This window comes from Rhipicephalus sanguineus, chromosome 8, assembly GCF_013339695.2.
Source record: "Rhipicephalus sanguineus isolate Rsan-2018 chromosome 8, BIME_Rsan_1.4, whole genome shotgun sequence".
NCBI classification, from domain to species: Eukaryota; Metazoa; Arthropoda; class Arachnida; order Ixodida; family Ixodidae; genus Rhipicephalus; species Rhipicephalus sanguineus.
In genome coordinates this window covers 37,440,081-37,453,099 of record NC_051183.1, presented here as the reverse complement: position 1 = coordinate 37,453,099, position 13,019 = coordinate 37,440,081, and the positions used below count along the sequence as shown (strand labels likewise).

Genomic DNA, 13,019 nt, shown 5'->3' with positions numbered 1-13,019 from the left:
TCGAACTATTGGCTCCGTTAAGCGTGCATGCAAGCTGTGCTCGCGACAATGCTGGCTCATAAATCAATATTGCTGCGCAAGACTTTGTTTTATGAAAAGGTCACGAGTTCACCCAAAGGCGAAGTATTGGCTCCGTAATAAACGCATTAGACAGCTACACAAACTAACGTTTGTAGTTTTACTGAGCCTCAGCGCAATATCAGTACCGAGCCTCAGTACAATATTGCCGAGCCTCAGTGCAGGATCAGTACAACTACTGAGAAAAAAGAAGAAGGAAAGGAAGATGGCTTTCGCTTTCGATTCGTCTTAGGTGAATGCATAAGGTACCTTCTGACCTTTGCCTTCTTGGCATGAAAGTTCCTCGTCTACGGATTGCCCCAGTGCCGTGGTATATACGTAGTTTTCGTTCTCCGCAAATTGCTTTTCCACGTGTCCTCGCTTACAAAATAGAGGGCGTCTTTAGTTATCCACGCAATATCTTTCTCCGACTTTTATTGCGATAGCAATTATATGGACAGTCTCGGCTGGATTTTGCCGTCGCCGTCGCCGCCGTCATGCACCGTATATGTATAAGTATATATATATATATATATATATATATATATATATATATATATATACATAAAAGTCCCAAAGAAAAATAATTCAGAAAAATGCTTCCGAAGCACGGAATCGAACCAGGGACCTCTTGTTCCGCAGCGAGTGGCGCTATCCACTACGCCACGAAACGCAGATCCTCCACGTAGCTAACGGCGAGCGTTATATACACACCCTTTACCGCTGGACGGACTCAGAGACGGCAGGCGATAATAAGCGTTTCTTCATTACCAGCGAGATGGCGCTAGGAGCGTGACGGGTGTAAAGTCCCTGAAACTTCGTAAAGTAGCGACACTTTCCTCCTCCGCTCGCGTTCCTCCTCCTTCTCCTCTCCTTCGCAGTCTCTTTTCGAGCATGGCGCCACCTACCTTGCTCTTGCGTAGCAGACGACGCTTCGCAAAGGGAGCGCGCGCTTGCCAGGCGGCGCGCTTTAAGCATTCGCACTAGCCGTCTAGATCTTTGTATCCTTTTTTTTAATTTTATGTCGTTTAGGAGATGTTAGGAAACGTTTGTAAAGGACATGTGTGATGTTGAACATTAATGTCCCGCTCTACATGAAGCCTTCTGAAACCTATACGTTGTACACGTCGTCCTCGCGAGACGAATTCGCCGCGCATACCAATGACGCACTGAGGCTGCGAGTATGCACTAGAGGTAGCCGGTCCGAAGTATCGGTTGGGTAAATATAGTTAACGCCGCTATACGTGCCTGTATCATGTAGCACTGCACACTGCAATACAAAAGGGCGTATTTGAGGCGTCTCTTTCCTACAAAACAATATCCAGAATATGGCTCACTTCTTTTTTTCTTTTTCACCAAATCTCTGCGCTCGCTATTTTCTGTTAACTGTTTAGCAACCTCACAAAAAGGGCGTGCTATGGGGCGTATTTCTGTCCCGAAACAATAACTATCAATCTCGGGTGCCTTTCCTTGCATTAGCGCCGGGCGCGCCGTACTTTCAGGTCACGAATGACGTGCGTGTTAATAAAAAGCATCCTTGATAGGAAAGTGCCGAGCGCCGAGTTTTCAGGAAAGGAAGCGCAAACTAGCCAGAGGACGGTTATTTGTGAGGGGCAAGAAGTCTTCACAAAAGGTGCGGACAGTTTTTAGAGTGGAAGAAACACATGGGCAATGGGTGTTGGCTGTATTAAGAGTGGCGACTATTATTTATTTAGAAAATGACTGTCAGTGCAAGCAGCAGCTCGGAGCTTTATTGAAAGAAGAATGCGCCAAAAGGCGTACATCATTTCCAGTCGATACATTTAGACAGCGTTGGTTGATTCGTTAAGAGATTAGACGCACCAACCATAGTGCGCAAGTGTGCCTCGTAGACGTACTTGACATACGAACTATACTCGCTGCTCAATGAACGAGCAAGCGAACGAATAAACTAGCCTGCCACCGTAAACGTTTCCTTCGCGAGAGCTCCACTCGCGGATATTAATATCATTTGGGGATTTACGTCCCACTACCACGATATGATTATGAGAGACGCCGTAGTGGAGGGCTCTGGAAATTTTGACCATCTGATGTTCTTTAACGAACACTGATATCGCACGGCACACTGGCTTCAAGCTATTCGCCTCTGTCGAAATGTGACCGCCGAGGTCGACCGCGACCTTCGGGTCAGTAGCCGAGCACCGCAACCTCTGCTCCACCGCGGCGGAAAGCCACTCGCGGATATAAACCTCCACACGAAACGCACGTAAACATTCGCGCTAAGTAACACGTGTACGTGAGGTTCCTAAACGATGAATGCACCCTGCGACTCGGTTGGACACGCACGCTTTGCCTACCTACCTTTTATCGCAAGTCCACCGGCGGATCTGTCGGCGTCAAAGAGCCAGAGAAAGCTATTTGCTTCGGGGAAAAAAAACAGAACAAAAACGAGCACGCAACAAAAACAGAGAGTACCACACCTAATGTGAGCTTTCACACGGTAACTGTGTTTCTTCAAAAGAACTGCGCCGAATCTCTGAAGTTTCGCAATCACATTTTCGAAAAAAAAAAAAAAAACACTTAGTACAGACCCCGCAGAAGCAGCAATAAAACGTGTGAGGAAAAGCGACGTACTGCCCAAATAACTGAGACGTGTCTGCGGCGTTATAGCACGCAGCAATTTGCGCGAACCTCGACGAGTACTTATAGTGAGAGGATAGCAACTTACATCGCATAGTCGCGTCGAAAACGTCGACCGAAAGTTCTATCTTCCGATTCGGTGTAACCAAGCCTTCCTTCGCAACTCGTTGCGCTTCCCGGACGGTATCATAAACAGCTTTTTGCCTTCACTTGATTTGTTTCGGCATCCGAAAGCGCAGCAGAAGCCCATGGCAACCAACCGTGACGTCGGTCTTGTGTGCAAGGTATCTCGGAGCACAACGCACGCGGAATGGAAAGCGCGTATCCATGAAACACATGCGCTGAGAACCAGCGAACCCGCGCTTCGAGAGCGAAGATGGCAGTCGCGAGCGACTGTAAACAAACGAACGCTCCGAGCGGTCCCACGTGACTGCAGTTGGCCAATGCCGACGCGGCGTCAGCCTCGGAGAGGGCAGAGGAGGGAGAAAAGAGAGGAGGCGCGCTTTCATGCACGTATGTCGCTACTTTACGAAGTTTCAGGGACTTTAGACGGGTGCATATAAAAGTCGTCGGCGATCTCGCTCGCTTCTTTTTTATATGTCTATACTTGTAAGAACAAATGTATTGTGGTACTCATATCGTATATGACCGTGCCTCTTCAGTAGGAAAGTGCGAAGAGAGCGTAGTCTTGTCGTTCTAGAAATGTAATGCAGTTGTAAATCCGTGGAGCAATTTGCTTGTAGATTATTTACCGAAAGTTGCTTATTTTGGTGCAGATATTTATACTACGCACTGCAGTTGATTATATACTCTCAATGTTCTCGTATTTCATTAATATAAGGAGAGGAGATCCGATTTGAATACTATCCTTTGGGACATCTTTTCGAATACTGTTCTATAAGATGCGTTTCTATACTATGCAATTTTAGAACAGTAATACTAATACGAATAACAGTGCTATTACTGCCAAGATATGAACAGTTCCGTAGAAAATGAACTGATTTGCGATGCAAATTTCAGCGCACGCAGACGTTGTAGTAACGCGCATGTGGTATTGGAATTCCGCATGCATTGATTGTCTCTTCTTCCGTCTTTTCATTATAAATGTCGGGATACAATTTGCATTACACACTGTTTTTACGACCTCGCCTATTTAAGCCGCTGAGATTCGCCACAGATAACGCGTGGACTATAAAATATGCCACCCTTGGCATATATTTCATACCTAATGTCGTGCCCTTCATGGGTACAGTAAGGTTTTTTTTATCTAAGCTATTTTAAAAGTTCATGACTATTCATTTCTTTGTCTAATCAACTGTGTTATTATGTGTTGTTTTTTTTTAGCTGCGAGTTTAGCATTCACGGTAGTTTAGCTGACAAAGTTACAGATTTTTAGGTGAAAGTGCCCACAGCAGCATAGCTACCGAGAGTAGTCTTGCACATCCAGACCAATTAGTAGCATCGGGAGAGAAGAGACTGAAATAAAGATGACAGCGACAGCAATGAAGAAGTGTTTTGAGCTGAGAGCTTGACGTAAGCTGGTCGTCGAATGAATGCGCTAAATGTTAATTCCGAAAGAGAAATGTCACTCTTCGCAAGTCACTCCGTGGGTTGAGATGAGATCCCGCTACCTCGAGTTCTAAAACGAAGTTCTAACATATCACTGAAGGCTACAATTTGGCTGTGGAAGCAAGTGGAAGCATTGCAGCGCGTCATTCTTTCTTTCGGTGTACTCTCGCACTTAGCGATATATGGCATTTCGGTAACTTGTTATTACTAAGTGCGAAGAATCTATCTATCTATCTATCTATCTATCTATCTATCTATCTATCTATCTATCTATCTATCTATCTATCTATCTATCTATCTATCTATCTATCTATCTATCTATCTATCTATCTATCTATCTATCTATCTATCTATCTATCTATCTATCTATCTATCTATCTATCTATCTATCTATCTATGTCTTTTGCCGTCCCGGTCGTTTCAACCATAGAGTTTCCTACAATAATTACTGGAGGGAACTCTGGCGCTAGTGTCTATGGGTGCTGATACGCATGGCGCTTCAGCCAGCTCCGCTCGGCTCCGTTTGATTCCGTGTCGCCTGCATCCTTTCTGTCGCAAAAAGAAGTTCAGCAAAAGTCAGCAGCTCCACCTCACTCCTTTATCCCTTTTTAGGCTCACCAATTCAAATCTGGTCACGAAGTTCACAATGGTCCATTCTTTTATCCGAAACGAACGCCAAAACACAGCCATAAACAAAGCCGCAAGTGCGTTCGAAGCCGTAAGCACGAAGATTAGGAAATTCGTGTACTACCCATCATTCCCATGGTGGCTTAACGATCGCAGCACCAGAGTACCTTCTAGGTAATTCTAGGAAACTCCATGGTTTCAACAACGGTTCTATCGAGCGGGTGATAGTGGTGACAAATTTATTTACAGAAATGAACTATCCCGGAGCGTGGGCTGTATAGGGTGGCTTCACTTTCGGCAAGTCAACAAAGGCTAGCTACTTCCCAACATAGGCACGCGCAGGGTTCCCCGATGGGGAACCCTGCGCGTGCTCCTATGCTTCTTGATTTCGAGGGCTGCTATCAATATTGAAGCATGGACCCTTCCGTTTCCCATGAAGATGGTCCAGAACGCGAGTCGTCCATATTAACTAGTCAGCGTAAAAGAAGACTCATTAGAGTGTAAGCTTAAGATAAACACGACTACTGAAGGTGAGCAGCCTTTCGTGCGATGATTCGTCTCTCCTATTCACGATCTTTCGCCAATGCTGTAGAGTTTTCGTCCCGCATATCTGATTGCTGAGCGGATCGTTCCAAGCGCACAGTCTGCGTATCTGTCTTTTCTCCTCATTGTCCCGGCCTACGCGCTGCTTTCACTAGAACGTGAAGCAATTACCATAGCAATTTAATAATGTGAGAAATGTTCATGACTTTTTAACTGTCGTCTCCAAAAAGGCCGTCCATAGTCCGGACTGTGCCTTTCCTTTGTCAAAACCTTGAAAAGGCTCCAGCGACACTCCGTGTTCAAGTATATTTCATATCTCCAAGCTTCCATATTCCTCTGAACCTCTGTCTTATTTGGATGTCCACCTACCAGTCGCTTAAGCTTTCGTCCATATTGTGAGCTCTTAATATTAACGGTGTCCACACTAAAGAGACACGACTGTGTATATCAAAATGCATATTGCATGATATGCATGAACGACAAACAAAAATGACATGTCATGGGATGGATGTCTTTCATGCCATGATATGAATGATGCAAATTACAAGATGCCTCACGTTGCTGTCGCTTCTTTAACTGGGTCATCAAAATCTGCATGACTTGCGTGTATCACTTGATATGAATGACATTACCCACATGCCTTCAGGTAAGCAATATTTACTTGCATAATACCCCCACTGCCTAATGTTGGGCAGCGCTGGCTGATATCAGCTAACTGTCCGAAAATGCTAGGAAATGTTGGTTTCACTTCCGTAATGTTCGTTAGCCGCTGTTATAATATTGTGATATAAAAAATTGGCCGCGTATCTGCGTGATTCGCTGCAAATGTCGTCGAAAGACGATAGTCTTCTACCGGCCGTACTACATGAGTCCTCCTCTTCTATGCTGAATCACCGCATCTGGCTCATAGCGCCGCATTTGCAGCGCAGCCCAAAAAACACTAGCATTTTCAGTGCAGCCTAAGAAACATTAGGGCCTTTAGAATTGCGTATCTATGCATTTTCTAGTAAAGGAACACACCACCTAATACTTGCGTATTGATGGTGGGCCTCAGATATGCGTAACATTTGCTTTTTGATCAACAATGTTCACAAGTATAAACGCCGCTACCAGTTCAAGATGGCTTGGCGTTCCGCAAGTGGTTAAACTTTGGCCGGGTGGCTGAATCGTGTGACAGACAGACAAACAGAAAGACAGACAGACAGACGGACCAAAATTTCTGCGTTTAAGTTCCCCAAGAAAGACTATCGTCTTTAATATTTCCTACAATGATTCTACATTGCATACGACATTTCTCCTTCAGGGAAGTGACGTCATGCGTGAGGTAGAAGGCACGCTGTGACGGTATTGTTAGGTATGTAGTGATAACACTTCTCTTTAGAACAAGTGCCGTCACAACGACATGAAATTATGATCACAGACAGCAGCGCCGTAACGGGAACTAAGGCTTTTATACGTACCACGTGCACACCGAAGTGGTCCCTTGTGACAATCACCGAGGCAATTTTGTCAGTGTCTTCGTAGAGGTCTTTCTCGACATGCTCGCCATTGTACTGTGTAATGCACGTCGAAAGTTTTCGAAAGTTTAGTCGAGAGGGGTGGGCGCAGTAGACTTAAAAATATTCACCAAAAAAGAACGTTCACCACGGCATACCTTTCAACGTTTACCAATTTTACGACGTACACATCATCAACACGATCTCTTTTATTTTCACCAGAAGCTACGTATGTTTCAAAAAGAGAGAAGAAAAAAAACGTCGAAAACAAGAGTCCTGGTCTCCCGGCTAAACAAACGTTGGAGTAGAGAGGCCGGTGTACGATTACATAAATGCATAGAGTGTTGATAAAAGACATTTCAACGCAAGCACATGTGTACATACTTTGCTGTTTTGACACAGATGCTTATTGAAAACCAGTCATACCAGAACTGGGTATCCTGCAAAAAAAAATCTATTCAACTCCATTAAGTTTGAGACGTAGTATGCCAAAGCGTGACAAAAGGTCTTTTTTTTCTTTGTGAGGTTTAGTCATTAGTTTAGTTATTCCTCTAATCTTTGACTGCTGGCGTGAAGAATTCTCTCAGTGGCGCATCATGATCACAGAGTGCATGGATTGCTAGGCAGCATGCACAGATGATAGGTGCTCAGCGCAGTCTCTGTTGGGTGTTTGTTGCATCTGCCAAATTGAGTGTCACTTCTTCTTTTATTTTTTTTTTCTGTTGATGAACTTTTTTTGCGGCAGAACATTAACAAATAAAGTAACCAAGCAGCCCTCTCCTTTAATCTTTCCACAGCGACCGCGTGTAACAGATACGAACAGTCATTCATCGACCATTCACTGGAATTTGCACATCTACTACTCACGTAGTGCGTGACAGTCTTTCCCTTTTCTTCTGTGATAAGTCGGAGTGTCGGCGCCGCCACTGACGCTTTTCTCAAGTTCAACGTCAGTTGATCGTGCATTTGCATCACCATAGTCCTTTCGGATGATCGTTCCTCTATAAGTCTAGGGTATACCAGTTGTCCTTTCTGCAGCCCTTCAAGGAAAGTAGGATATTGAAACGCTGGCCCATCTTTCATTTCTTCTAAAGGAAAGTAAGGTTTTCAATCGCGCACATTTCCATTTTACCAACATTTCGTTGACCGTTAAGTTAATATTCCACGAATGCACTTTTCAAGCATTCTTTCGAATAGTTAGAGCCAAGCGTCAACTGACAACATCGCTACAGGCTAGAACGCTGCAGTTTTGACATAGAAACTGATTTAAATAAAAAAAATGTAAATTACAATTGGCATGCCATGAGAAATATCAGTAAGGTAGAGAGTTGGGCTAGTTGGAAACGATGCATAATTGTGAGAATCAGCGCGAGCAGGACGGAGCACAAGACGAGAAGGACAGTACGAGCGCTGTCTAGCAACTGAAGTTTATTGAAACAAAAAAACGAACGCAACGAAAACCAACACCAGGCGTACGCAGAAAATTTTAAGTGACGTCACATAAACGGTTAAGCGTGCGTACCTCGCAATCTAGCAAACAAAGAGACTGTTCAGACATGCAATCATCACCCTTCATTTTGATAAAGAGGGCTTCCGCGAGTTCACGAGCCCTTTTGTCTTTGTGCTTCAGCATAATGAATGTGTCATTGAAAGATGCCAATTGCCTGAAAGATGTGACGTCGGTGTTCCCTTTATAGTATTATTGTGCTGGCTAAGTATTTCGCTAACGCATTTACCAGACTGGCCAGTGTACACCTTTCCGCAGGAGAGGAGAAACCTATAGACAACACCAACGGAGCAGGAAATGGCCAGATTGCGATGCTTCACCAAGCAACCTACGCCAACGGTTTTACAAACGTGCGTGAAATATCACACGAAATATTATTTTGACAGAACTCCAAGCATGTAATATAAAATTGCACAAAAATATTCCACGATTGTAATTTTCAAGCATTTGTTGCTCAGCTGCGAGTAGTTAGAGCAGAGCGTCGACAGCGAGGTTCAGCTAATGTATGAAATGCATCATAGAGATTACAAAAAAAATAGATATGGTGCAGTAAAATACTCAATGTCGCCTCACCTTTGACAGGAAGGATTAAAAACAGAAGCAGTTCGAAGGTAAGCATTGCGCAGACTTGCCCGCCTCGTCGCTAATGGGGAGGGGGGGGGGGTCCGTGTGCAACTAACGCGTGGCGCGCTTCCGAAAGTTTCGTTGATTTCAAATGCTGCCTTCTGAGCGTTTGAGGACGCTAATGAATTGGGTCCAGCCCTCTTCTCTTTATTCGAAAAGAAAGAAAGCGGAAATAAATTGAGGCGGCCGAGACGACGGCGTCGCGCACATAAAAAATAGATCTGGCTTTTTAAAATCAGTTTAGACTACAACATAAGGTCGACGCTTACGTCGAGCACATTTCAGTCAGCTTCGCCATTTCGATATCTCAAATCGAAAGAACTGTTTTAAAACACACCCGCAAACAAGAGTGAACACGACAGATGTTTGTGTGTAAATCAAAGTTACCGGCAATCTGCTCTCATGTAAATAGCTTTCACTGTTCAGGAATTGCAAACACGTGCTAAAATACCGTGTATAAAGTAATATCATAGATGGGGAAATTACACCCAAAAAGCAAATAAATTACAATAGAAGTTACAGTTGCCGGCATTAATGATATTACATTACTATTACTTTTGAAAAATAAGGAAGTTACTTTAAAATTATTTTAGCAAATGTTAGCAAAAGCAAATTTATTCAAGGCTTAGAGTTCGAATGCTACACGACTTTTCTGGGGGCCTGCTTAGTGCTCACGCCTTAATTTTGGCACTCAGATTAATTTGACACTGTTACTTCTCTTTCCTTTTTGGTCAATATTTTGTGCCATAAGGAAACAGAACGTGCTATATTATAGTCAAAAGCAATCATCGGGAATGTAATGAGTAATTTTATTGAAATTCATCGTTCGATGTATTTCAATACACTCCTAGTTGCAGCAAGAAGAATATTTTAATTACTGTAGCAGTGTAATTTCATTATTGTCAAGTCTGGTATGCACACATGTTTGCGTGCTTGCTCGCAGTTTATTCAAAGTCGAATTGTCGCATGAATTGCTAGTTAGACTGCACTCTATTTTAGTTGCTGATGCACCTTTATTTACCAACATTGCCCCCCTTCTCATCCCCTACTGGGGAACCCTGCGCATGCCTATGCTTGTTTCGACTTTACTTGACGATGTCAAACCGTCAATCAAATTTTTAGAGAGTTTATTTCTGTAACTCATTCCAGAAAATTTCTTAAATTTAGTCTGAAAACTACTAAAACGCATCCTCAAGCACTCCAAAATAGCAATGCGATTTGGAGATTCGAAGTTTTTAAAATAATATTTCGTGCACTTGTACACAGCGAAATCATGAAGCTCCACAAAAGTTATTGTTCTTTTGGCTGGCCTCAATGAATTACATCTCTACAAATCATTTGAATCTAGGCTCACAACTACAGAAAATAAACAAAGCACCCCTTATGCTTTTTCTTCATCGCTGTTATCCATGGCCTTGTTTCAGAGGCATGGTGTCGGAACGAAATGTTTTAAATGCGAAGCATTTCTTAGCGAAGCTCAGGTAATTTGGCCGTTTCTATCTACGTATCTATCTATCTAGCCGCTTACGTCTGGGTGCTCTCCAGGTCGTCTCCATAACTTGTATTATATCAAAATTGGCATAGTAGTGGATCAGTGTATGGCGAACACGATCCACAGGTCATGACATGAATAACGCAAAATACCTGTCACGTACGTCATGAAACACTTTCTCTCAGTCACGTGTGGCACATACCCGCATACCAGAGTTTATGTTTTGCGGGTATGTGCCACAGGTGACAGAGTCTCAACCAACACCGTAACCGCGAACGCACACACATTGACACTCAAGTAAAGTGATGATAATAATAACTGTTGGGGTTTTATGTCCTAAAACAACGATTGATTATGAGAGACGCCGTAACGAAGGGCTCCGGAAATTTTGACCATCTGGTATTCTTTAACGGGTACCGATATCGCACAGTACACGGGCATCCACATTTTGCCTCCATCGAAATTCGACCGCCGCGGCCGGGATCGAACCTGCGACCTTCGGGTCAGCAGCCGAGCACCGTGACCACTACGCCACCGCGACGGACGCAAGGAAAGTGACGAAGCTGAAGACAGAACAGCCCTGGAAGACGCTCAACTACCATCCACTCGTCCACATGGTCCGCAACGTGGATTACTCAAAAACCGGGATCAATGCTTCCTAATATATATCTGCGGAAAGAACCAAGCCTCTCATCATTACCGGTGACTTCAACATTGATTTATCAAGACCCAACAACGCTTGGTCCTTATACTGAGGGAAAGACGGGTTGGGTGGGGAGAGGGCATCAAAAGACCTCGCTGCCACGTCGACGACAGGAGGCATCATATATCATTTCATCGTAAGAGGCATCCGGGATTTCCACCAGATGCACTATACCCCGCACTTCACTACACTTAGACCCCTCGTAGCCGCGATCACGAACGGATGCGAAGAACAAGTCCGGTCCAGCTGCTGGGGCTTACTGATCACGGTGATGATGACCTTCTTTAAAAACTGTCAAGAACCCCTTCCACACATGCACACGAGTTCGTGCGTGCGCGCGTGCGTTCGTTCTCCGTGCGTGCGTTCTCAGTCATAACGCACAAGTGCAAGCATAACTTTCACTACTGCAACTGTGGCTGTAACGTACGTGCAGTGCGCCTGCGTGTGCCACTTGGCTGTGTATATATCTAGGAAAACTTTCTTGAATGAAGCTCATTTGCGAGTAACGGCTGTCCAGCGCATCTGTGTTCCTTCTTTGTCTTGTTCAGATTCACGCTATCCAGTATTGAAGAATATAAGCGCTACATATCAGCTTACCGCGTCTGGTGTTGATAACATCCATGTTGCTGTTGGCATCGTTACGCAACAGCAAACTGGCTATGTAATACATATGCACGTCTTCAACATATGAATGTGCGTATACCACTTACACATTTCTCTGGCGTCATTCCGTAACTTTCGGTAAATGTGAAAAATTACGCCACTGTCACCATCCCGCGCATGCTTCGCGTAACATCGATTCCCACGGTACGTGGGATCTGCCGAATTTTTTTCGTTTCGGTTTTAGTTTCGTTCCACCGCAAAAAGTTCCGTTCCGTTTCTGTTCCGGAACGAAATTAAAATGTTCCGTAGCGGTTTGTAACGGTTTTTCTGCATGCAAAAATTTGAAGTTACGGTAATCATAAAAAATTACACCATCTCCTGCTCAAGGGAACCATGAGGGGATTCGAAGCAGCATTGAGGGCACACACCAAGTTTCCATTACGTTCACTCGGCGTTTCTGTTAGTGTGTGAGGTTTGTATTTAGTGTTTGTGTTATCATTACGTTGTGTCTGTGCGTTGCTTTCTGTTAGCGCTTTTCGACGCTGACACTTGGCTTCGACGTCGGCGTTCCGGACATCGGGGTTTGCAGCTCGACGTTGCCGTTTCGCTTGCGCTTTCCTGGCCCGGAGTTCGGGATCACCTTGCCTGCGCAGCCGTTTGCGTTCGGCAATCGCGAGCCCTGCACTGCTGCTCCGCGACGATCTCGATCTTGGTAGAGGTTGGAGTGCTGCTGCAACTGGCGCCGACGTTGACGTTACAACTCATCTGAACGGGAGCGAAGCGAGAATGACGGAAGCCGACCGAGCGCACGCGCTTATATACACATGAAATGGGGGAGGGCGAGGAGAGAGTGGGTTACAGGCTGTATTTGGCTGCGGCGCGGCTGCATCACGTGGGAGGAGAGGCTGCGCCGCGGCTGCAGCACGGGGGAGGAAAGGAGAGAAGGCGACCGAACACCTGCGTAAAGGAGGAGCGTGGGAGAGAGAGTAGGCGCATGCGCAGTCGAGCGCGGACGCCACCGCCGGACACAGCCCCGAGCAAAATCTGACCTAGAAAGATATTGGACTTGTGATATTGTTGCTTGCCCTCCTCTTAAGAAAGTAGCACAGGGGTAAAACACGTTCTTCAGAGAAGCGAAAGTAACTGTACCACGAATTCCTACCAACTAGCACTAACCAG

The 13,019-nt window shown here is 44.8% G+C and overlaps 1 protein-coding gene across 1 annotated transcript in view; it reads right to left on the bottom strand.

Moving 5' to 3' along the window:
* Positions 1–7,947, bottom strand: part of LOC119401736 (venom metalloproteinase antarease-like TtrivMP_A) — a 94,368-nt gene extending 86,421 nt beyond the window's left edge. The window contains exon 1 of the mRNA XM_037668679.2: positions 7,779–7,947. Coding sequence (XP_037524607.2) covers positions 7,779–7,889 — 111 coding nt within the window. The 5' untranslated portion in view covers positions 7,890–7,947. The remainder of the gene's footprint in view (positions 1–7,778) is intronic.
* Positions 7,948–13,019: the final 5,072 nt, after the last annotated feature.